Below are 26,995 nucleotides of genomic sequence, written 5' to 3'. Positions count from 1 at the left end.
TACAATTCCGGTAATGCAGGTGACAATTAAGGTGGTGTCAATGCTCCGCTCCGTCGTTTCCTCTCTCTTTCCCCATACACTCTCCAAGATTTCCATAATGGAATGAAAAGGACGTCTTCCGGTGCAGCGTGAATTTGCCTCCGTACAACGCTGCCTAGAAAGGATTACGCTATACGCACGCCTTGAGCTCAAAGTGCAGTGGTAGTGCGAGCATCGCAGTAGTTGCAGTGATGATAGTCGTCATCATCATTTCTGCTGCTATTTCGTTACTATTCTTTTTTTTTTTTTTTTTCGTTCCTTAGTGCTTTTTGGTCTTATTTTCACGAAGCTTAAAGGTAGTGATGACAAAAAGTCGTTTTTTTTTTTTTTCCAGTGGTAGGACAAAAAAGTACGCGTCTCACGTCTCACTGAAGCGCGACCCTTGACCATGCAATAAATCAACTTTAAAGCAACAGAATTAAATGGCCCTGTATTATTACTTCCCACCCAAACTGCATTTTAAGTCAAAGCTGTATCGCTGCTCTCGGGCACTCTGAACCTCCCCCACCCTTACAGAGCAACTATCAAACGAAACGGAACGAAAACACCCATCAGCGGAAACAATGACGAAACTATTTCACCCTCCCCAGTGGTACCCAGTTACTCGGTAGAAAGTATTCGACCTACAATCGACCGAACGCAAGTGGCAGAGGGACGCACGGAGGTATGAATTTTGGAAGCACGAGGCAAAGATGCATCGGACCACGAAGAGCTCGCGATATTGCATCGAGTGGAAAATTCACGTGCGCGCACAAGGGAGGACGGAAGGAAGGAGGTAGAAGCAGTAGCCCCGGGAGCAACGTATCGGGTAATCACACGAGCGATCCGCAAAGACGCTTCCGAACTTCCCAGCCGCGGGGCCAACTTTCCTGCCACGCCGGGCTATATACTTACCGCGCGCGCACACACGCCAGACCCTCTCTCTTCCTCTGTCCTCCGTCCAGGATCAAAGCTCGCACTTTCGAGTTTCGATCCCCTCCCCCCGAGGGTACCGAGCTACGTCCCTCCGTTAACCACCCCCACGTTTGAGGATCGCGTGACTGATATTTCGCGGTGGCTGCTGGAAATTAGTCGGGCTGTTTGCCGTGATCTTGGCTTTTTTGAAGCTCGTTCGAGGACCGAGACTTTATCGATGAGATTAGGCTTCAAGGAGCCAACAGTGATGGCTCAACGATTTTAAGTTACACGCTGGTAAGGACACTTTGCAAGTTGTCGTGTGGGCAACTCATAAAGATACTGTACCAAAGATCTGTCGATGGCACCTTTATTACACTTGTAAAAATGATGGAGAAAATGTACGTAGAGAGACGCAAAGAGACTAGTCACTCAACGGCTCCGAAACGATACTGTAAAAGTACAACCCTAAATCAACATTTACGCGTGGAAGGTAATAATGGCATCCTACTCAATTAGTCCTGATGGGAGAAATCATTCGCATCAAGGTGGGGGGGAAATACATTGTTCCAGCCCCGCAGCAGTACAGAGGAGCACTCGAAAGACAAGCCCGCCGATTCTCCTCGGCTTCTTGCGCAGCTCGCAGTCGTCAAGGTAATGCAACAAAGACCTCGCAAATTGCAGAGAAACTCTAGCTCTCCAAAGTCCCGATTCTCGACTCCAGTTGGCTTCTCCTCTCCTCTTTGCCCCAGTTGAATACGCAATTATAGATAAAAGCGCATAATATTATATACACCTACAAGGAAAGACGCGAGGCAGCTGCAGTACAGCGCGGTCGAGCTCGAAACTGCTCCGGTCACGGATGAGTGGTCGCATGCTCGAGCCAAAGACGCACCACGGGACAATCGGCAATCGATATAAATAATCGCATGATTCCGGGTATACCTTTGATTTTACCACTGATTGAGGTGATCTTATCTTACAAATTGAGGTGTCATACTGTTATATACGGTGTCATCCACCAGTACTGTTGGTCCGTAGCTCATTGCTTTACTTTGCGAGCACGTCGATGCGCTTAAATGTATTCGAGGAGAGGGAGCTGAGCGAGGACCGAGACGACGTAGAATCTTCCTCTGTGGATATGGCGTGGAACAGCTAGTAGTAAAGCGAGGCCAAAAGGGGGGGGGCAGGAAGCCTCGCATGGAAAGAAAAATCCTTTGGCCAGCGAAGCTTGCATAATCGCGCGCGTCGTGTGCGAACGAGCTCTTCTTCCCTGTTCTTTCTCTCTCTCTCTATATACGTATATCCCGGCAAAGGGAAGAAGACGTTTCCTTCTCCTCCTCATCCCGGGCTGGCTGCTTGTCGCTGTTGTGCTGCAGTTGCAGCGGTAGTATGGCAGCCCGTGCTCATCCGCGTGGAAATCATAGCGACCCATCGAGACTCGAAATCGTCTGGGATACCAGCCAAGCGTGTGCTCGCTGCTGTGCGCGGCGCTCGTCTCTTCTTCTTCCCTTTCTGTCTCCAGTCCTCTCATCTCTTCCCGTCTTCCCTTGCGTACATATTATACACATGCGCGGTGGACAAGTGTCGAGACTCGCCTTTCTCGCTTCTCCCGGTGGATTATTGAATTTGACTTGCCGACTGATTGGAATGGTGGGGACTCACCGTCAAGTGATCAAACAGTCATCCTTTGCTTTTCTCTCTCATCGTCACAAATGAGGGGACCAAATTTTTTAGTACATAAGAGTCTGATTGGTCAAACTGGTTGATTACCACTGTATACTGTATCACGAAAAAATTATCGACATGATCGAAATTTAAGAATTAGTGGGATAGGTATTCACCAAATCGCTTTTTCCAAGGCTTTAAAAAATGTTTTTAATGGCATGGTATTTATTTGTATCCCCGTCCTATTAATGAAACGTGTGTCTGACTAAAAATGTACGATTCTACTTGTAAGATAACTAAAACGGTTTTCTGATGTAAAAAAAGCGTTGAAAACTCACCTCTGTGCCTATTGGTCTGCTTGTCGAACATCAGCATGGCATCTTCAATCTGCAACAGCAAAGAAAGAAAAAAAATTTACATTAGTACCATCTCCAAAAAAATAACCGCCAAAAAGACTCTTTTATTTTTAGATACTCAACAGAGCTCAGCTTTGAAAACGTAAAGGTCGTAAGCACGAGGTGACACGAAAATTCAAACAGGTTGACTTTAAAGGAAATAAGCAACTCTCCCTTTTCCAACGCAATATACGTCGTTTCATAAATTCTAAGAGCTCTTCTCTACGAAAAAGTTTAAACTAGAATACGGCCAAGAGTTAAATTTCAAGGGCTACTAAAAAGCTCTCTATAGACGACCAAAAATGTTGCTCATGCACGCCCGAGGGAGTCTCAAAGACGACCAAGAGAAGTAATGCGTAATAGTGCACTCTCTGAGCCCTGCTCGCCTTTTAATTTTAGGTATCTTCCGCTTGTCGAGGCCATAAAAATTGACTCTCGAAGCTCGCACCCTCCGTGGTGTTGATACAACAGAATCGGCGCTTCGTAGGGCTCCCTCCACTCTTTTGTGTACACTTTGCTCCTGTTTTCTTTATTTTACAAATTAAAAGTTCCCGTGCACCCCCAGGGGGACGACACGAGCGAGCACACGCTCCTTCACCCCCTGATGTAATTATGTCGGGAGAGCGTGTTAACGTCACCTGATAAATCCCGTGCATTAACGCCCCCTCGAGCTCTTGTATCTCTATCCATACAATGGAGCTCAATTTGTGACACATTATCAAAATGATTGTTTGAACACGTGAAAAGCATATCTTGGCTTGAATCCTAACCATTTTTTCTTAATAAAACTACCGCTTAGTCATTGCGTTTATTTAATCGCTATGTAGAAAGGATTTCTTGTTGTTTTTTGTCAATAAAGAAAAATTCAACCCATGTTATTCCAACTCGCCGGAGATACGTATGCGGGCAGAAAAGAAAAGGATGAACGGATAGAGCAAACTTCCATCACCGAATAGAAGAGAAAAAAAAAGATAGGACTAGATAACTGGAAAGTAAAATCTACACGCGATTCCTCCATACGTTGAGCCGCGCCAGTGGTAGAGGGAGTACAGTGGGGAGGGGGAGTGCAGCTGTATCCGTACAAATCGAAGGTGAACCCACGAGGGTGGGAAGTAAGTAAAGAAAAAGGGGAGTTCCCTAGTCTTGCTCAACGGGGATATAATTTTGTCGCTAAATGGGTGGGAAAAGGAAGCCGAGAGTTTCAACTCTGTACACGTTTTGGCGTCGCTAGAAGAGTTACGCGCGAGTCATCGTGGAGCTAGTTTCACTCTGCACTTTTTCCTTCCATCGGAGGAGAGTCCGAGGACTGTAGTGGGTTGCGGGAGAATCAGAATTGAAGCTGCGGGGTTGGGACCGAGAAGGAGTGAGAGAGACTTGGGAATTTGCGAGGGAACGGTGGAATCGATGGGGATTACTGCCGTAGCCTTTTTGGGTGTGCGCGCCTACTGTCCAGCTGTCGACTTTAGGATCGACGATGGTTTGTTGCCATGCACTGACCGTGAGATACATCGCTCAGATACATGTTTGGATTTGGTAAGATTTTTTTTTTTTTTTTTAATTGTCATATTAGAAAATAATCTACAAGTAAAATTTTGATTTTTTTACTCACACACGAGTGTCATGTAGTATAAGGAATGGAAAAGTAAAAGATTTTTTTCATTTGAATAGTTGATACCAACCGCAATGTTTACAATTATCACAAAGTGTCCTGATTACAACACTTTAAAAAGATACCCGAAACAAAAAGCTGACTTTTTCTGACTTTTTCGTGCAGAGGTACAAGTACAAAAAGTACACGAAAGACGAATTTGTCGGGGTGTTTTCAGTTTTTAAAGCTAAAAGTTTCAGAGTACGGGTCCGTTTACATATCGTTAACTGTTCTCCTGGCAAGTGAGTAGTGCAGAGGGATAAAAGACCTATCAACGCTGCTCGAGACGTTTTCAAGGAGCGATAATAACTCGGACGGAAACTGCTCTTGAAAATCATAAATTTTACTCTTAGCAATTGTCCTTACTCTGCAAACCTTTGTGATATTCAATAGCATTGGTATATGTTTTTTTTTTTTTAATTTCTACTTGCAATAATAATTTCGTGTCTCGTGATGAAAAAATTAGTAGTTGAACGAAGGTACCAAAGACAAAGAGCCGTACGGACGGAAGAAAAATCAGGAGTTGATTCCTCAACCAAAGCAAACAAGCGTCTCTCCTACCTTGTGATGTAACAGCTATCCGCAGCACAGCGTAAATCACTCTCTAATGAAACCTCCAGGAGCATGAAAAAAAAAGGGGGGGAAGAATTTCCTTGTAATCTCCAGACCTCGTCGCCTTTCATCTTCCCCGATGTCGCATCAAACCCTACGTGCCTACCGCTAAAGCCAGCAGTTACCCAAATCATGAATGTTCCGTTCGTCTAATCCGAGCTTATCCAAACGCCATCGTAGGAGTTACTAACGCTTCGAGTCTCGCAATGTCTCATCATCGAGGTACACAGGATATAATATTACCCCTTTGCAATTAATTTATTCCTGGTACTCAGTATCCCATAATTGCTCACTGCACGAATGAAAATATGTACGTATACATCCGCGAGCTTGTGCTTACATCGAATCTTAAAACTTGGATGCGGCAACTTTGATTGACTCTGGTCCATGTCGTCCTTCTGCTTCGGGAGGGGATATTTAATTTTCCTCGTATTTTATTCATGAAACCGGAAAAACGAGCGAGAGGAAGGAAGTACGGAGCATCGCGGCATAATACTCCGGCTCGTGTTCTCCTGGTTTATTTTTCGAATTCACGAGCACGGGCGTGCAGAGGAGCCGGCCCGTTCCACATCCAATATATATTCACCGGGGGAACAATGAATGCTCGTACGGCTGCTGCCACACAATATATACGGCTACTCGCGCATGTACCGCCGGCGCTTGCAGCTACACGTATACCTTATTACAAGTTCGATTTCCAGAGTGTTACGACCCTCCCAGGAGTTGGCCGGTAGATTGTCTCTGACTTGCCAGACGCCCAAGACTCGATCGCGCGAGAATTGGAACTTGGAATTCACTGTTCTGTTCTGCCGTGCTAGGCTCTCGCTCGTGTACGTGTACACGGGTCATTTCGCGAAAATTTCATTGTTTCATTGAATTACGTCACATCGGAACCATTTTTCAATCTTTATTGGGAAATGAGTTTATGCACACATTTCCAGGATAAATTCATTACATTTGTGTAACGTTAAAATAAATAATAATAAAAAATTAAGATAAACAAATGTTAGTAGGGTAACACAGTTATTACGACAATTCTAATTTTAGTAGTCTATGGGTTAATTTTGTCAGTTTTACATTTTTTTTAGCTTTCGCACGTATTTACAAAAACGGATCGAGTGGCTGACACTTACAGCTCAAATAAGACTATTCTGGATTCCTTTGAAACATTACAAATTTTTTTTAGAGTATATTTCAGTAACATCATTAAGGGATGTTAAGTCAATCGTATCTATTTAATGCAGTTAGAGAATGTAAAATAAATTACATACATTTATTCTGGTAAGCTATTTATTATTTCAAACATATATTTAATTAACATTAAATTACTAAGCTAGTATATCATTGTAATGAAAGTATAGCCAAAATTAACTATTTATTTGACGCACAAGTGGATGCTTTTACAGTACTACTTACAAGTAGTTATTTAACGCATCTTCAGTGATGGCAGGTAACTTTGGTATACTACCGTTTCCATAATATTGATAGCTATATGTCTTTTCAGTTTTTAAGTTTATGGATAATAGAGTGTTGTCCCATGAAGATTTAAACCAGAGGTTACCTTTTCCGTCAAAAGTTGGTTTGTACAAAGAAAAATTCCTATCCGTCCCATTAATCTCTAGCTTCATGAAATCGTAGGACAGATTTTTTGATTCCCACTTGTAAAGCGACATAATTTCATACGTAGTGAGAAACATAGTGCCTTTGTTGGATACGGTGATCCCGTTTAACTTATATGGTGCCAAACCCAATTCCTTTACCTCCTGATTAATATTCGAGTGCAAGGTTTTATCTTTGAGTGCTCGAGTGGACACCTCAAATACTTTGGGTGGGTGTGTTCCTGCGATGCAGTATAGTTTTCGATTACCTTCGCTATCTGCCGGTGATAGTGCCAGTTGCAACAAGTTGTTGAAATAACTGAATTTCCACGAGGTTCGGTTTTTCAGGGAAAAAACAATTATGTCCAAACTATACTGAACTTTGATGTAGGCAAATCCACCATCTTCGTGATCGAGTATAATGTCGCTTAATATTGGACTATACCTCTTTTCCCTGGATGGCGTTTTGGGGTATAACCTGAGATTGGTCACTTCTGGTGGGAAGATGTAGTTCACGAGCACTTTGCCACCATCCTCGAGATCAAGGATTACCAAACGGGGTTTGCAGTTGTAAAAATTGCCACTATCGAGAACCCACATTCTACCCATGGGGTCGATCTCAATACCCCTGACGTACTGTAAGCCCGAGCAGTCACCATCTTCCTTCTGCATCTTCCAGTTAGGGTAAGGCTTGAGCAACGGTGCCTTGGTGCTGTTGAGGTTCAAAGTTGGGATTGTGGCTAGCGTAACCGGTACACCAATATGGTTTCGAGGAATGGACAGATACATGTTGCCTTTCCAGAACGTGATTCCCGCTAATCTATTGTAAAATTGTGCATAAGACCTATCCTTCAATGCTTGTTCGTATTGTTTGTAAGAGGGCCAGGTATAATTTATGCCGTTATTCCACTCAAACTGGACGTCGAGTGGCTCCAGAGCCAAAGTCAAGATGCAGAGGATACTGAACAACACACCGTATTTGAGATACATTTCTCTTACTTTTCCTTGGAAAAAATTGAGAGATCAATTAAACTGCACTTGTCGATCATTTTCGAATTTGAATCTGCAATCATATATACAGACTTACCTCAGCACGCAAACCTTGTACGATATACCACTTATGAAAACCGGTAGTCTGGCGATGAAGAAAAGAGCAGCTATGTATGGTCTATCACTAAAGAATGTACCTAAGCTGTGTGTACATTTATAGGACAATTTTATAATGAATATGCATGTGAACGATGTGTCACAAAAATAGAAATACTTTTTCAATGATATGGCGCATGAAGCTTGAATCAGTCGATAAATGTTTTTTCGGAAGAGTAATGCGATAAAACAGCTCAAATATTCTCATAATTAAGTGGTTTACAGGCGAATTACCTGTAAACCACTTAATTATGAGAATATTTGTGATGCGTGTGGAAGTTTGTACAAGTTTTTTTTGAACTTGAATCTTCTACGTACGTATAATGTGGACAATTTAACAATAAAATTTTTAACACTTTATGCTCCCGCTATTGAATGATTATGGGTATTATTATTGTAAAAAATGTTATTTTATTTTTTTTACTGTAGTGTTAGACGTTATTGATACAGGGGCCTTTTTGTGACGTAGAAAAAAAAAGGAATTTGTAATTAACTGCGGTTTTTAAATTAACTGTTATCGTTACCTTGTTCGTTTCAGTGAACATTCAAATATTTGATGAGGTGTTTTACAATGCTCATGACAGAGCCGAAAATAGAAATGCTAATTTTTTTACCTTCAAGCAAACGAAGCTCTTCATCCACCTAACAACGATATTATGAATTCACTAATAATAACGATTATCTTTTTCGACTAATAATTAAGGAATTATGATTTTATTCATGAAACTCAGGCGCTCGTAACTACATAACGTTATACATCCACAGGTTGTTGACAAAACTTTTCACTTTTTTCCAAAAAGTCTCATACCACCAAAGTATTCCACGAGGTCTTACCCTTCAAATTCTTATAAAGACTTAAAAATATTTTAATAGATTCTTAGAAGAGTCATTTGTTATCTTTAATAATACACAATCATTGAGTGAGTTAAAGTGACTTGCAAAATTATTTTTGATTATGTAGTGTATCTATTATGCCAGTATCTAATAGTTTCGTCGTGCGAAATACGCGGCAGAAAATTCATGTTTTCATAAAAACTCTCTATAAAAAAAAATCACAGTTTTACAGGAATTGTGCCTTTTGTCACGTCTTGGTTTTGCATGAGCACTCACCTTACTCCCAGATTATCCACCTATTTGAAAAAGGATCATGTTATTTTGATGCTGTATATCTAAAAATACGATGATGCTTGTACACCGGTATTTTTAATGCCACAGAACTTCCGTGACTGCACTACTGATCTTACTATTGACTGCTATGAATATTTATCCTGATCTGCTGCTGAGCACTCATGTTAAAATCCAACGGAATAGTTATGTAAAAGCTTGCTTGCACAGATATCGTACTTCTATATATGATTTTGATTGAAAATAATCGCCCTCCTAACATATATTTACACACGTCGTCTTAATGACACCCAAGTCCCGAGCTGAATATAAAATCACCAAGCTCTCCCTCTCAAGAAAAGTCCTAGCCAGCGCTTGATTAAAAATAACAAACAAATTTAAATACGAAGGAGCGGCTTTCAGCGCGCCGTTCGGCATCTTGGACGTCATTCGTGCGATTACTTCTAAAAGTAAGTACTTGCACGGAGCGAGAGAGCGAAGTAGGTCACGGTTTTTTAGACTCGCGCAAGGAGACGGCATGCGCCGGCTTTTTCGAGAGGGTCACCAGCGCTCGCCTCCCCCCCCCCCCTTCCTAAAGAGAAAAACGCTGAAAGCCACGCGCTCGCTCGCTTGTTACCCGGAAGGAAAACTTTCCTCCCGAGAGGAGCGTTTTCGTCTCGCATCGTACAAATGATGACGTCCCGTCTCCACTCTCAATCTTTTGACACGGAAACGAGGCAGATGTGTATACAGGTATGCATTTGCGCCCGCAAACTTCTCGTGTTGGGTGAAAATCGCCGATACGCAATAACGAAGGGTGAAAATCGTTGTTTGTAATAAACACGCGTAAAAGTCGAAAATAAAAGACAAACAGTCCCGAATAAACACGATGATTATTGGTGACGATACAAAACCGCGAGTCAACGCATTAATTATGTTAAACGCGACTGTATAGGTGGGCATATACACCGAGGGAGGGAGGAAAAGGAAACGCAGCTGCGATGATTGATGATAAATATAATGCGCGGCTCCGCCCGCATCTCGCGCTTAAGTATTATGACGCTATGAACGAGATTTTAATTAGCGAAGTTAAATCTGCAGGCAGCCAACGGAGGGTTGGAACGCCACGTTGTTGCCGCAGAAGCGGGCAGCGGGCTTTAATTGTTTGCGCTATCGATTTTCAGCGCGATTGTTCATAACCGAGTTTCACCCCCAACCCCCTCTCTTTCGTCCTTTTTCGCTCACCCCCTCTGTTTCGTGCACACAGCCGTGGTTGCCGTGCCATTAGACATTACAAAAGCGCTACCGATGAATAAGACCTTTCTCTCTCTCTTGCTGACTTTTTCGCTCCGAAGTTTCTGCATCTTGGCCCCCGTTCATTATCGGAGTCCTTTAATTGGGTGTAAGTACCGATTCGCCGAGTGTACCACAGGCTGGTTGTACCAGTATTGCGACCGAGGGAAATAAAATTTTGCCGGTGCGATGCGCGTATTTACGACTGAAAAGATTCGACTGAGCTCGACGCACAGGGAGTTTAATTACGCGGCAGTCGTTTCGGGGCTCCGCCTCCGTTGAAATTGTTTCCGCGTGAGTTTTGGTTTTCGCGTGGGCTAGGCAGGGCTTGAATAATTTTCGGCTTTGGGTTGGCATCAAAAAGTCATCAGGAACCAATTTTCCTTAGGGCGAGCAGAAATATCGATGTTTGATGCAAATGGAATTCGCGCTTGGATATCTTTGGTACTTTTGTTTCTTGCGCGTGATGGGAAAATCGTTGGTTTTTGACGTTTATACATTTTTTATTCGACCAATTTTCTAGTACATCAAAGAGTTTTGGCATCGAGTCAACGGTTTCACAAATCGTCCGGGACTGTGGATAATCATTTACGAGATCAAGGTAGGTTATTGCTGTAAAAAATTGGAGGTAGAGCTGATGAGTCGGATTATGAGGAAAAAATGTTTAAAAATTCAATTTCTAAAGTGCAGACTTTTGCGGAGAGTGATACACTTTTGACGTTCTTTATAAGAAGTACGATAAAAATTTAGGCAAATGTAAACAAAAAAGCTCATGTAATTATTTGAATGGAATGATACGCTGAGAAACACGTGTTGACGTTACAGTCAAGAGATATCAACAATACGTTGGACAGATAACTCTCGTCCTATTTATTCAACGCAAGATAGCAACTGTCTGTTGTCAGCTCGTTTTTTTAGATATGAATAACAAGAGTTGAAACAACCAGCACCTCTAGCTTGAGAAGAAACTATGTTTTAATTTTCAGTCATATATAAAATACACGTTCGTCTTTGTTAATTATACTAGTGAAAGATGGGGGACTGTGTTTTTTAATGTCAGTACTTTTTTGAAATAAAACGGAAAGTTTTACAAGTACAATGAGACAAAGTATTTGTTTTTATTAATTAAAGAACTGTATTGAGACACATTTTAGCAGTTAACAATATAAAGGTGCGTTTTGAAATATTACTCCCATAAATGTTTGATCTTCGTGTAAGTATTTTGTATTAAAAATAACTGCGCAGTAACCATTTGAAGGCACAGTTCAATGAAAAAATCAAAAAAATTAATAAAACTGGATGCATTGGAACAGTAATCCTGGAACAAGCTTGTAATGAAAACCTCGATCAAGGCTTGCTTTGACCTTTTTCAGCAAATGGCAAAATTTGACAAAAAGAGAGGAAGTTATCGCCTTGAACACAATCGTTGCCTTAACGACGAACGCTGATTCGACGAGTTCGATGACATCGAAAGCCGAACAAAGAAGTAAAAAATGCTACGGTGTAATTGTCCGCCTGGGGGTGACGGGAAAAAGTAGAACTTGTTATACTTTCTCGTAAGAGGACTCTTGCGTTTCCAATCCTTTTTTTTTTTTTTAGTAATTTGCGAAACGTTATTTTAAGCTTTAAAAATTTGCGTGAAATTACATTGATGTAATGCAAAAACACCTACACAAAGATATTTCATGACTATAAAAAAATTTGAGCTAGATTGACTGGTATCGTGACTAGTGATTTATTATTCTGTATTTGGAAAAAAAGTCCTCGAAATGAGTTGACGAAAAAAAGACTCCTGTTAACTGCAATGTTAACTGGTAAATCCGTAAAAAATTTCGTTCTGTTTTAGGATTGATAAAAAGTTGAAGCGATAGAGCACATGAACCAACATCCCAAATGAATCACCGTGAGCATAAAGATAGAAAAAAAAGGTCATATGCTATCTAATGCCGTGAGCAAGAGTAATAAAAGAAGCGCATCGGACCATTAATGTTTACCGTGCACCGGCCGTCAGAAGGTAAGGGAATCCCATTTCTCCAAAGATTCACTATCGCGAGGGGGCCCGGACGAGCAAGCAGCTCCTCTTTTTATACACCTAGACCCTTTGTGTGCAAAGGAACTCCAATAACGTTTGCGCCAGGTACACATACATATGGATACGTCGCGTAGTGATACAGCGGAGGGCAAAGAAGAAAAAAAAAGGAAAAAAAAACTCGGCTATCTTTCCCCTGTCGCGTCCGTGTACTCCTTCGCTTCGTGGATTTAACGGGCACACTCGCGCACGGCTCTCCCACCAAGCCGCTCTACAGAATTGAAATCGATCCTCCCTATGATTTATTGCCGATATACGTGGCTCTGCACGCTAGGATTCCTTCGGCGATCGACCTTTTTTTCCCCAATCAAAATCCAGCCGATGCTTTTGTGCACGTTTGGTTAATACATAGCAATGAATTCCGCGACTCGCGCGTGCTCTTGATAGCTTTTCCAACGTCATGTACGAATTAAAACATAAAATGCATGATATCCAAATGAAATCCTTTAACTGCAAGGACAAGATTATATACGAAAAAGTTTCAACTGTACTCTAGTTGAAGAAAAAATAAAAATTGCCCCTGAAAGCAAACAATCCCAAACCACTTGTCCACCAAAGAAGTATCGATAAGGTTGTGGGGAGTAATAGTTAAGAATTAAGAGCCAGAGGTGACGCCAAAAAAATCGATGGAAAAACAAAAGGGGTGCACAGGAGGAAGCAACGAGGGGGCCAATAAAAATCGGTTTCCCGATCCATTCCATTGTCGTTGACGTTAACGCCGGAGACACACACAGTCGGACACTCAATCTCGTTCCGCCTCGCTGTTACTTAGTTTACGATGTTTCCGGATTAGCAAAGGGTGGATCGAGCTTTTCGGTCGGCACAACACAGCAGTGTGCGGTGCCACTCGATACGGCACTGTAAAAAGTAAAGGAGAGGGGGAGGAAATAAAAGGATTCACCCCGTTGGACTCGAACGACTCGAAAAGTGCGTGAGCCTCAAAAGGTAATTTCGTGTTTCATTGGTTGTTTCGTAAAACGCAGTTTTTACAATCAAGGGAGAAAAAGGTGCAACATCCGCGATCTGGTGCGACTCTTTACGCGATCCATCCCGTAGAAATCCTTACAAGCTCAGTTGTAGCGCGTTACAAGATCGTACAGCGATCAGGCGCAGAGGAAGAGGATGGGGCTGTAAGTCGACGACGTCGAATCGGATCTGATTAGAGTAAAGCTGTGCGAGAAGCGAGAGGTTGATAGAGGGAGTATCGCTGTCTAGCGTATACGTAGAGAAAAGGGGGGGAGAGAGAGAGACAAAAGGGTTGAGGCACGCACGGCTCAGTTGGGGGGCTGCAACGCCAGGGGCTTCTTAATGCCATTATTTCTGGTCTCGGCGAGAAGAGGCCATTCTCCCCTTCTGTCTGTCTTTCGTTTCTCCAACGACGAGGCGACGATGTACTTACTCCGAGCACTCCAGAGATCTTAATTATTTTCTAGTGCCCATCCCCCCTCTCTTGCTATTTCAAGGGAATGCGCTCCCCTTTGCTGGAGCCAATGACGTTTATGATAAACTTAACGTTGAGATATCGTTTTTGAGATTCTTATCGAGCTTTCGGTAATGAAATTACACGCGTAGGCAAAAAGATGATTGGGGCTTTTAGGCGAGAAATTAAATTGTACGCTGCATTGGTTCGAGTTTGGGTAGTCTTAAGAACACTAATTTTAAACGGTTGCTTTTTCTTTACTACGTGTTACTCCACTCTGCAAAAAATTGAAACCACTCTACCTCCGATAAATTATGGGGTGATTTTAATCTTTGAACCAGCATATTAAGTACAAAGGGACCTTTAAAATTCAAACCTTAGCACGGGCCAGATCTCAAAAGTACAATCAGCCCAAAGCGAGAGGGAAACAGCGTCGTTGGTACGGCTATTTTTCTGTTTAGCGTCGCAAGCGATTCTTTATTCATCAAGCCTCTCGCGCCACTCTCGTTTCGAGGGGACCTCGTGAAAGCATAATCGTGTCCCTCGGCCGGCATCAGCTGTATACTCGCAGGCGGACGCTGTCCACGTGTATTCATCCCCGCCATGAAGTATTCAGCGCGCGGCTGAAGCTATACACGGTACGTGTATTATATACATCATCTGTGTACACACGCGACGAATCGGCCCTTCATCCCCATCAGCTCGAGTAAAGAGCAGCTGCACTGAAATCTCAGGAGCGCGTTCCCTCTCGCTCTTTCACTACCACTGTGTGCGTGTGTTTTTTTGTGTGCCGGCTGTGCGTCTGCAATGGCGAGAGGGTTAAATTGCTCGGGAATAATCAAGGAAGGCAGGGAGAGCTATTACAGTCACGAATATCGGGCTCACTCCTACCGGATGACGGCTGTAGCTTGCGTTAACTGCTGTTGCTCCCTGGCTACTGCAGCGAGTGTTTGACAATAAACGGATATGTATACATGTATATTAGGCGCTTACGCTAAGTGCGCGGTGGAAATGATACGGACTAACTGCATGGATTAGCAGAGGGTGGATTTGCAAACGCTACCGTTGCAGGGGTGAAATTATATACCTGCTGCTATTATTCTTCTATTGCTTCAACCCCAAAGCAAAAAGTCTTGGAAAAACAAAACACATTCCTTCGATTACAGGCCACAAAGTTGTGATCCGCACACTTCATTTGCGTGTAGTAAAAAAGAAAGGGGAGAAGGTAATTCTCTAAAGGGGAATAGTTACCAGAGAAATCAGGACCAGTAAAGCAAGTGAGCCACATCATGAGTACAAGCATCGGTGAAGGCTCAAGCTCGAGCCTCCAAGGCGGGATCGCGAGTAAATACCATCGCAACGCTCACGTCTGGAGAATATAACTGGGTAAGTGGGCTCCTGAGGATATTTGGCGAGTGCGTGTGTAGGGAGGAAAGAAGGAGATAGCTCTCACGTAGATCACACTGTTGTTCTCTTGCAGCATCATCCGGCGAGCCCACCTCCGCTTCTGTCACCGAGGCTTGAATTATGGTCACGTCTCCCCGATGGCGTCAAAGATGCGGGTGTACTGGCCGATCACCGGACGTAGCGGAGGAAAATAAATACTCGTTGACAAACGAAAGAAGTAAGTACTCGAGGCGAAGGCGAAAGCTCCTGGGTTGCGGCCCTCTTTGGATGAAGTTGCACAGTGGCTGAAAATCGCCCGGGGATTAATTAGCCCGAGGAGAATCCGGGTTGGTTTAACGTGGGATTTATGGGCGGTAGTCGGTCGGCCCTCGATGTTTAACTTGATTTACCCGGAGTTACGAGAAATTATGTTTCTCGCCCTCGGAGCGGCAGATAAATTTTACTTCCACTCGTTTATGCTGTTTTTCCCGCCCTTTTGTTTCCCTACATTCTCATTAGGGCATAGGTATTTCATGCTCGCAAGATCATCATTATTATTATCACCTGTTAATGAAAATTGATGGGCCAACACGATCTCCTTTATATAAATAGGCGGAAATGTTCAAATCGATGGTGTACCAGTTTCGTTTATACTGGGAGGAATTAATACTTGAAAACTGCACTCCATCAGCTCACGTCAATCAAACTCTAGTCAACTAGATTATTCATTCATAAGAGCTAAATTATAATTCACCCGTTTCATTTTTTAATTTAAGTCTTATAAATATCTAATAATCCACAATACGGCATCTTACTTACGAGATAAGTCGTATATTACATCCCACGTACGCTTCAACCATCAACCCAAAAAAAGGACTTGAAACCAAGGAAGCAACGGCACCAGCTGGTTAGCCGAGTCTGGCACCTACGACGTGAGTCGGAGAGGTAATAAGACGCATAAATAAGAAAAAGGCAATTCTTGCAATGCGTTCCCCTTGTTTTTCCAAAAAACTACCGCCAGTCGAGTTTTAAAATTCAGGGGACAATAACCCCAATGCAGGCTGTTGGCGTACTCTTACGTACAGGTGCCTCATTCCTCACGACGCGGTCGCGAAGCTGATGGGAATTTGGAAACGTGTAAGATGAAGCTCGTCTTTTAAAATTTAAATCTCATTCCTGCGCCGCGTTTTTTGCCCCCGGCGTAACTTGAGCTCCTACGCACCTCCGAGATTTAAATTCGCAGGAGCGGAGAAGGGCCGAATGGACGTACGTGCAAATAAGCCCGTGCAGCAGGTACGGTTTTGTTCGGCGGATTTTTCTCCGAGCCGACAAAAGTTTGGTCCCACCCCCCTCCGTGCACGCGGAGCCTCGATCCGGGGACTTTGAAGGGAGGCAGGGCGCCGGAAGAATTGCTCCGGGAAATAAATTCTCGTTCACGAGCGTCCAGGAGCCGGGATTGCTTTTCCCCCACCAACGAAGGGAGAAAAAGGTGACACCCTCTCGTCCGTGAGAGCGCCACCTTCTCGCCTCTCCTCCTCTTTGGCTACGCAGTGTGCATCCTGCACGGCTCTTTCTTTGCTTTTTCCTTGCTTCCTGTCGCTGCAGGAAAATATCGCAGCCCAACGGCCAAAGGACTCGAATTCACAATCGATTCGAGCCATGGCTGAAATGCATTTTGTATATTTTGCTGGGTTATTTTACATATTTGTGGCACGTACGCTCAAATCCGTTGTAAATGTTTTCAAGGGTTGCACGGTGATGGATAACTTGAGGTGGAAGACAACGAAATGAAAATAAGCAGCGAAACGAGAAAAAAAAAAAAAAAAAAGCCAAATGTTTTTTTTACCAGAGCGAAATCTCGCGTGTCAATTACCCCACTTCTCGCTCTCCTTCGTCCTCGCGTCCTCCTCTTACGCGCGTACAAACATTTTTTTTGTCCCCGAAACCCTTCCGTGCGGACACAGCTATTCCGTTTTAATTCGAGTGGATCCTCAAGTGGCGGTCCCCTCGAAAGTATATCAACCAAACGTAAAACGACACTTTGTGGCGGAGATTCACTCCGGCAGAGTGCCTCGCCCAGCAACGTGGACAAAAAGAAAGGGAGAGAGAAGAGACCAAGTGCCCACATACGTTGATTGGATAAAAAACAGAAGAAGCAGCAGTTGTTGTTGTTGTTTCCCGAGTTATGACGCCAACTTTCGAAAGTACGCGTCTTCGGTCTGGCTCATACCTGGCGCCAGTGTTCAACTTTAACAATCTTTTTAATTGCGCTGCAGAGTGTGTGTGTGTGTGCGATGTAAAAGTTTGGCATTCGTGGCTGGCCAACTTTGTTTTTCTTCGCAGCCAGGGAGAACCTTTTCTTTTCTATACTTCTGCGCTCTGCTTGTAAATTTTGTTTTAGATTTTTTTCTCTCTGTCTTGTTCCCTGCTTCGTGTGTGCACGAGCTATTCATCATCAGAAATGCCTTTTCGAAACGTCGGTGTTGGTTGGAAATTCGTTCGATTCCAATGAGATCTCGTTCTAATAATTTTAATGAACCAGCCGCGCAGCCCCACGCAATTTACATTAATGAGAAATACGCTTGACGTCAGACGGAGTTTTTTTTCCAGAGGTATTAATTTTACAAAAATCATCCTAGAAAGTGTCTGCGCGGTGGAAGTGAATTTTTCAGGTTTTAATTCCAAACATTGCAATTCCACTTGATCGGACCGCCTCGGGTGCTCCACCGCAATTTCAGGCACCGGCTCTCGCGCGTCTGTGCGTCACGAGTGGCTTTGCATTGCGCAGCAGTGCGAGAGATTCGTAAAAAAAAAAAAAAAAAAAAAAAGAGGTGCCGGAGCCGATCGATACGTGCCAAGTCTCTCTTTGCTTTCCCTCGTTGGGCGTGTGCTCGTCTGGCTCGACTCGAGTTGGGAGGAAAAAAAAACACAAGGGACAAATAGTAGGAAAAACGAAGACGTTCCTCCAACGTCCGAGCAGCTACGCAACAAAAAAGGAAAAATAAACATCTCGGGAGGGGCGCTGGTAAGACCGACGAATTTAACATATCACGGGAGGCTTCGGCAGCCCGTGCCTGTTTACCCAGGGCTATCTCGAGTTTTTTCGTTATCTTTCACGAGAAAGTTCACCATCATAAAACGAGCACGCGTGCGGTCCTCCACTGGGAATAGACTTCCCGGGCGGGAAGCTGCTTACCCACCCACGTACTTTCTCAATCTCGCGGCTAGCACGCATTGTGCTTTCATGGAGACCCTTACGCAGCGGAATCACCGACGGGGCTTGCACGAGTTATTAATTCACGCGAACAATCTCAGAACACGAAGCTTCGTTTTCACGGTTTTTCGGTGCAGTGCGTTGAACCGAGATTATTTTTTGTCCCGCTTAGCAGCAAAGAGAGGACGAAGCATTGCGCTATCCATTATATTCCAAGCTGATGGGCGTTACACGGAACACAGTCCCAAGAAAGTCATAAAAAATATACTCAAAGCCTACGGATATTCCCAAGCGGGGGCTCCCCTTTTCGCGCTTGGATTTTGATTAATTGCAGTATCCCGTGGGTATATACGCTTGACGTCTCTCGTGGGGGGCCTCGGCAGCTTTGCTCGATACATAACACTTTAGGCCCCTGGAAATCACGGCTTAGTGTGGGAGCGACGACAAGTGGGTCTATGAAGATGTGGGGCTTCCGAAGGGTAGGGGAGGATTTTTTTTTTCCTCAACTGCCGGAGGGAAGTTAGAAGAACGTTATCTACGGATGATTCATTGTTCGGAAATTACCTTCTTAAGGTCGCGTTTGCGTGCGAGATCCAAACGGCTGGTGCTCGCGTATTATTCGTGGGTTGTTTTAATTTATATGAAAAAGAACAAAGACTAACGTCAAATGGATAAATTCGACGATTCAATTGATAGTATACCATCTGTTTTTCTCTGCAAAACTCAAAGTCCAATTTATACCTAAAAATGAAAAAGTACGTCACTATACTTTTGTCAACACTACTTACCACAATTTCATTCGGTAGGGTTTAAATAAAATTTACGAAAAGTCGAAAATTCCGTTCAAACTTTTTAAAAAACTTACCCAGCAAACTTGTATAAATGTTGTCATAAGAATCGATACGAAGCAACAGCGGCAGAAAGATAAAAAAAAAAAAAAAGAAGGTATACCACATGGCGGCGCACCTAACGCTGACTCATACTACTGAGCGCCAGGGCGTCGATATCGAACGCCGCACGCACACCAGAGCATCGGTACAGCGACACCTGCAGTCCGTCGACACCTGTAGCTCAGTGTGAGGAGAACAGTAGCGCCCCAGGGGTTTCGCGCGATAAAGAGCGAGACTTGCGAAATAAAAAAGAAAAAGTAGCGACGAAGAAAGGAGAGAAAGCGATGGGTTCGAGCAGCGCGTCTCGGCGACAACGCCTTGGAAGCAGCAGGAGGAGGGAACATGGTGAATTGCGATCACGCGCGGAGAAACAACAGGATAATGGGAGAATCGGAGGATTATATACGCACGCGAACGAGTCATTCTTATACCCATCCCGATATCATATTCTTCGTATAGCTGCTAAAGTTCTTTCTCCTTCGCACCTCAAACGGCGCTTGTCCCAACCGTTCCTACAAACAGGTGTAGCCTTTCTCCATCTCCCTCTGCTCCGTGATATCGTATTACGCGATGCGCTCACCGTCGGTGTATGTTTAGGTGCTTGTTTTTCATACCTGTAATTTTTTTTCTTTCCCTCTCTCTGTTTCTCTGCCTACTGGTACCATAATAGAGTCCCCTTTTTTTTCTGATTATGCTTGGAACTTAACGCCAGTACTCTTGACTGTTTCGATCTGTTTCCGATGATGATAACGCTGACTTTTTTTTTTTAATTTAGTTTGGAAAAGTAAAAACGATAGCTGGATGGATCCAACATTTGATGGACAAGTGCAAGCTTGGTGGTGTAAAAAATAAGTAAAAATCATCACCGAACGCGGGTCCGTTGCGAAAATAAATGAAAAAAACCGAGAGAGAAAAAAAAATGGAAATGAATTTCCACTCCATCAACGAATCGTAACGACCGTTCGGCCGTTCAGCTGCGCACCGCACGAAAAGTGAAGCAGGAGCAATTAGTAACGAAAACAAAACACGAGCACTTTTTTCCAACTACCTCTTTTCCCTCGCGTGTTTTCGTTACGTATCAGTGGTCGGGAACAAAAAAAAAAAAAGTCCAATGAATATATGCCGGATAAACGCTGCTACGGTCCAGCAATGAACCAACGAGAAATCCAAGCGACCACGTATTTACGAAGCAACACGATTCCTTTGGACCACATAGGGATCATACGTCTACTTACAAGATAAAGTGCAAATTGACAGATTATAATGAGTATTGTAGAATAACCCTTCCACCCACCATTTGAAAAGTTAAAAACAGGAGGTCAAGCAAGAGCCCACTGGTTGGAAGAAAGAGAGAAAGTATCTGACAGCACGCACCCACGCTAAAAACAGGAGGACAACAAATCATACAGCCCACCAGTCGCGTAAAGGCTAGCCTCTTTCTCTCTGTGTGTGCTGTTTCTACTCTACTGCGTGCCACAGTTGCGAATCGTGGTCATCGGCCGTAACGAGCAATAGATGGCTTTTGGTCGTGTTTTGTGCGCTCACGCAGCCGCGACCCACGAGAAAAAGAGCCGGATCGTTATACGCAGTCCGGTGCCGACTGCACACGCCGGTCTCCCCGGGCACTAGCGTCGCTTTCCACCTATGGTTCGCTGCTGCACTGCTGTCTGCCAGACTCTCCCGTGGGACGGGATTCGATTACGAAACGTCATCCACCCCTGTCCTTCCCCTTTGAGTCCCAAGTTTTTCCACTCGATTCTTCTTACGCCATATATCGCTCAGCTGGACGCTGTATACGCGGTGTAGGTGTCACGGTTTTTTTTTTTTTTTTTTTTTTTTTTGTGTCTACGGACACGCTGGTCAGGGTTCAGAGGTGAAATGGAGTGTGCGGAGCATGACTTGGCAGGTGTATTGTAGCGTGTATCCCTGTAGTCCTGATCGATTCGGGGAGGAAAAGAACGAATGGGGAGAACTAGATTTGGATGTTTGAGTTTTTTTTTTCTAATTCGACGGATGAACTACTTACGTGACGGCTCGTCAGAGTAACGTATGGTGGAAACTTACCTGCAACAGAAAAAAGATACGCGTATTTAGTACAGAAATAAATTTCACAAGTGTGTAGTAAATACAACTATGATTATGTTACGTATGGAAATAATCAGTGAATAATTTACTAGCAATGTAAAAAAAAAAACCATTCAATGAATCACCCCCCCAGGTGAATTAATCACGATAGAGCCGACACAATGATGAGCATTAAAAAAACAACCAATTCTCAGTTCACGTGTGCATGAATTTCCAAGCGACAGGGTGCCGGTCGATACTTTGTCCTCCCCTGCCAAGTCAAAATTTCCAATCAGAGTTGAATCCAGCGATCGTCAGCGGAGCGAATCAATCACGAGCAGCCTTCGAAAGGCCCTAAATCTCTCCAAGTTGCGCGGACGCGTTTAGAAGGCCACGCTTATAAACCCATGCGTTTCCCCCTCGCCTCACCCCCATTCCGCCATATGCACACGTACGAGGGAGCGAATTCATCAATGCTACTGCGGGAAATCTGGATCCGCTCTCTCGCCTGTCGCGTCGACGCTTTGACTCAGTTAGCGCTTGCGGCAGCCGCTGCAACGTCGATTGCTCGTGAAGGCAGATAAACAGACACCCCCCACCAGAGTATCGATGGATGATTAATCGTTTAATTAATAACGGCATCGCCAAACAGTTGTTGCCTTTGACGAAAGTAGGTATATATACGCGCGGCTCGCGTGTACGCAAACACCCCCAAGTATTCCAGCAGTGGCGAACTTGAGCCGGCAGCGTTTCTCTTTTGCCGGGGGGCTATTAATTGCAAAGGGGGGGTCTGCAACTTGGCCTACGAAGTTTCGAGACGTACGTGCAGAGGGAGGAGAAGGGCAAAGGCAAGTTTGAAGGATCGAAAGAGCTAAGCGACGGCGAGGTCGCTTCTGATTTCCCGCTGCCTGGCCGATAATTACGGACTCGCTGCTGGAGTTGTTGGGATGTAAAATGAGCACCCACGGAGTTTGACGTTTGTTTTGTTTTTTCGCTGATGAATTGTCGCGGACTATGTGTGTCGTGCGAAAAGATAAAACTCGTCCATAAAGGTAGGATTTTGTTATTTCGAGTGGCTGGTTTGACGTTGAATTTTGTACCAGATAAACAGCAAATTTTAATCCTCTCGTCCGTGACGTGGAGCGAAGGGCGTGGGTGCTTTTTTAATTTTTGCGAGCTTGTTGCTGCATCGCACGAGTGCGCTTTGCTTGGGGAGAAACAGCTCATTTTGAAATTCTGTTTCCCTCGAATGGGGTCAACTCTAATGGCACTTTTATCAAATTTTTTTATGTGTGCTGCGTGGTTTTGTAATTTTTTACCTTAAATCTCAAAGTGAACGTGGTGTATTTTTTTTGTTTACGTACATAATAAAAGAGAAATGGTACTTTTTGATACACATGTACTGCACGTTAAACACGTGCCCCAAGCCCTTCACGAGTAATAGGGTGAAATAATAATTCGTTGCCCAATGTTTCGCGGTCCACTTATTTTTCAATCGGAACGTGTCTCCGATATCACCAAGCGAATCGGAACTAGGCAATTAAAACTGCAAAGCACGCAAAATAACGACAATCCAGGTTGAAAAAACAAGCCCGGAAAAAGCGTCTCTTTCTCCGCTCGCCCGAAAAATTTTCATTTGCGCCGTAACGCGAGCATGACGCTCAGTTCTCCGTGTGTGGGGAGGTATCGAGTGCGAAAGCGCGATTGCTTTAATAAATATTCATCGCTCGGCGGCAGAGCGTCACCAGCGTTACCCCCAACGAATGGTCTACGAGCACGCATTTACCGTATAGGAGAAAACACGAATGGTCTCGCTGTGTATAACGAGTCATCGGTTTAATATTTAATGACACCGGTTGACGTGGTATTTTCGCTGCTGTATGGAATTCATCGAAATAGAATGACGTTTCTACGGTTATATTTGCGCTCCAATTTGAATTCACGCCCTTTGTTTCGCACGAATAAACACGATACGAAAATGGGGGAGCAAACGTGTTTCCTTTGAACGGGAACAGTTTTTACGTGGTAATTTTTTTCGTACTTCACGAATTTGAGCTCCAGGTGTAAATATGCACGATGGCGCAAGGCATTTAATGCGCTGTTACTACAATGAGAGAGAAGAGCCAAGGGGAGAGATAGAGCATCAGCAGTGGAGCTCGGCAATTCAAAATCCCACTTGCGAAAATTGCTAATATATTTTTCAGCAGCCCGAGCACCGAGTCCCAAAGGATTGAGAGACCGGACGAGGGAAAGAGAGAGAGAGAGAAAAAGCTTCGTCAAGAGACTCTGAAGAGAATTCGGTGGGTAAGCCAGAGGTGGAAAGTAAAGAGAGAGAGAGAGGGGAAGGCGAACAAGGGAGAAGAGATTTCGTAGATCAAAGTCAAAGAGAAAGTTGAGCGCGCGACCTCGGCTCTTTCTGAATTTGTAATTAATATCTTTTTTTATTCACGAGAGAACGGGGTGGAAGAAAATAGAGCGCTTGTCCCGGAAAAGCGTGGCGGTGGAAAAACAATTTTTGCGGCTTCGCGGCTCGGGGTATTGAAAAATTTTCTAATACCGCTTTTGTTCTCGAAAAAGATCACAAAGCAACTTTTTCCCTTTTATTTATATATGTATATTTTTTTTTTTTCAATCGCATATCGGTATATCGGGTTATTGGTTTGCCCATCAATTGTTAAGTACACTATGCGTGTGTGCGAGCGAGTGTTGCTGGAAATATTATTTTTCTCAGAAAATATTATTTCGGACAAAGCTTTTGATGTCCACGCACAAGGATGTGCTTTCAAACCCGGGCTGGCCTTTGTTCGCTATTCTAAAATGTATTCCTCCTATTGGAAGTGGGAAAATATTTTCATGGTACCTAATAAAAGAGTGTTTGCGCGAAATTAAACAATATACCTCAAGAGTATATATTATCTATTGTTAATTAAAAATTGAGTGCAAAAACGTCCATGAAACGTCGAAATAAAAGTAGACGGACAATGATGCAAATTTTCTCTTCCCGACCCAAATAAATGGACTACGTTTTCAATCGACCTCGAATGCGCGCTTCCATCGACAAATGTATTCCAGAGTAACGTTCGTCGTTATACAAAACTTTTAATTTACCTTTCCCAGTTGATTCATTCAATTAGCATTCCCACCGCTCGAATTCACTCGATTCCCGTTTTTGTCCAATTCAAGAAAAACAATGACAAAACTTTCATTGCAACATGCATGCGTCAAACACGCCCCGCTCTCGACCATAAAGTAAATAAATGAGGAAAAGCTCACCCCTCCGACTCACCATCCAACGAACGGAACGTAAAATTCTCTAGTTCGCTGTACAGAAAACTTTAACTCGTGAATGGAAAAACGCAAAAAGGGAAGGGACGGAGGGAAAAGGCTTTAATCCAGGTCAAATCGAAAAGTAAGTCTTTCCCCCCGGCCCTGGGCCCCCCGGAATCTTTAGCGAAATAGGCGCCGTGAAAAGAGAGCAAAGTCAGTGTGCGGGGAGGGAGAAAGGGAGGCTGAAAGGGGGTCGAGATCCCGCAGAGAAAAAAAAAAGTCACTCGGAACACGAGCCGGGAATGCACATGTACGAGGTGGCCTGGAAAACGATGACGCGAACCAGAAATATGTAAAAATAGAATGAAAAAAGCGAATAATAATAATAAAAATAAAAAAAAAAAGATAGAAGAGCTACACGTTATTCGCAGTCCAGTAGTTCAGCTAAACGTAGAGTCAGCCGCGTACGCGTCGTCGTTATCGCCAATTTATATCGACGCTACAGGCAGAACTAATTCCGGTAACAAGCGCACCTACGGGAGGAGAGAAGGGCATGGACGAACGAGTTCCGACGGTCCACCGGGACTGTCTCCTCCTCTTTTTTCACCCAACTCTTTCTCGGTCTCTATTTTCCGGTTCTGTGCCAGTGCGCCCACCAACTCTCTTTCCAATCTACCGGACGAGAGCTCCGAGCTGCCAGGCCATCGAACATCGTCCAATTTTCATATTTTATTGAATTCGACCGTACCCCCATCCCCCCCATCCACTCCTTTTCGTTGACTCCATTTACTCTTTTGGGCTCCGCGAGCGTGTTTACTGAAAAAAAGGTCATGCCGCTTTTTTCGCTCCCAAGCATGGAGAGGGCATATATTTTAATCGATTTATCGGCTACTCTTTCGAAATCGAGGCTCTCGTCGTGCGACCAACTGGCACGTCGTGAGAAAATCGGGGCTCCCTTCGAAATCGAATGTTAATGAGCTGGTCTAGAAATTCAATAAGAATTAATTTCCAAACCAGCACGTGAAAATGCTACGGAAAATTTAATTTCGCTCAATTGATGCTTTGTCCTATGAGCTCAGCTTCCGGGTCACCAAATTTTCGTACGAGCAAATTGAAAATTAATTTTCTCCCTTACTCATACTCTATATATACATATATACTTGCAAAGTACTTGAATATTTGGCAATACATACGAAATGTTACTTGCCGTGATTAATAACGATGGAAGAAGTTTTTGTTTCTTTTCCAAATAAAAACTCGGTAAATGATAAAAATTTCCTTTATCGCAAAGTACAATGCCAAAACAACGAATCAATAAACAACGTACGTAAAAAGCCAAAACAATAACTCCTCTACATACGATATATACCTCAAACAAATGACTTTCATATAAAAAAAAAAAAAATAAAAAAAAATCCAATAAACCAATCAATCAATCAACCTGAAAACACAGAGATCCGCAAAACTGAAAAATTAAAAAAAGTACCCTGTGACACAGATCCGTAATTAATCCCAGCGGCATCAATCATCGAATACTCGTCAAACGTCGCGCGTCACGTGCACCCTGTCCCGCCATAATCTCGGCAGCACCGCTCGGAGAAACATCTTTCCGTGACGAGAACTGATTAATTAAACCGAGAATCACGAGCTCGCAAGAAACGTCACCTCCTCACTTTGACATTCAAGTCTCGGCACCTGGGAGAGGAGGAGGAGGAGGAGGAAGGCGAGACAAGAAGCGAGAAGAAGTTATCGCGTAGCTCTGCACGCATCGAATTAGCATCGTCTCGTTGTTGTCGTAAAGTTCTCTTCGGCAATGCCGCTCTCCCCTTTCCCCACCCACTCACCCTCTCCTCTGCTTCTCAAGAGCGCAGGTGGGTGGAGCTCTACCCGCTTATAAATTCAAGATAAGCCACGCGTGTGTGCTCGTGTCTGTGTGCGTGCTGACGCGGCAGATTAGCCGTGCCTTCGGAGAAGCAGCTACAACAAGCGGGGGAGGCCATCCCTTTCTCATGGACTACCCGCAGAACCCGCGCGTCTCGCTGCAGTCCCTCCACTCTTTTTTCTTTCGGACCCACCCTTCTTACCTACCCGAGGAATCCGGCTTTTGTATTTTAATTAAATTTTTCTTGCCTAGGCTATTTATTTGAAACTGCGTGCACAACAGCAACGGAGTTTAAATTTCTTACGTGCGCAGCTGCATATGTATACACGCTCCCCGGCAGCACCAGAGAGAGACTGACTTTTTAATAAAGTGCCTCTCTTGCGCCC

General features: G+C 43.8%; 1 protein-coding gene across 2 annotated transcripts in view; it reads right to left on the bottom strand.

The window, feature by feature from the left end:
- Positions 1 to 26,995, bottom strand: part of Rbp6 (RNA-binding protein 6) — a 590,998-nt gene that overhangs the window by 97,423 nt on the left and 466,580 nt on the right. For both annotated transcript variants that reach the window (XM_089593560.1, XM_089593561.1), the window contains exon 7: positions 2,940 to 2,988. In XM_089593560.1, the coding sequence (XP_089449686.1) occupies positions 2,940 to 2,988 (49 nt within the window). The remainder of the gene's footprint in view (positions 1 to 2,939; positions 2,989 to 26,995) is intronic.

The sequence above is a fragment of the Copidosoma floridanum genome, unplaced genomic scaffold (genome assembly GCF_036245765.1).
Source record: "Copidosoma floridanum isolate Cflo_tuat_1 unplaced genomic scaffold, Cflo_Japanese_pri ptg000019l, whole genome shotgun sequence".
In the NCBI taxonomy this organism is placed as follows: Eukaryota; Metazoa; Arthropoda; class Insecta; order Hymenoptera; family Encyrtidae; genus Copidosoma; species Copidosoma floridanum.
This window is presented reverse-complemented; position numbering and strand designations above follow the sequence as displayed.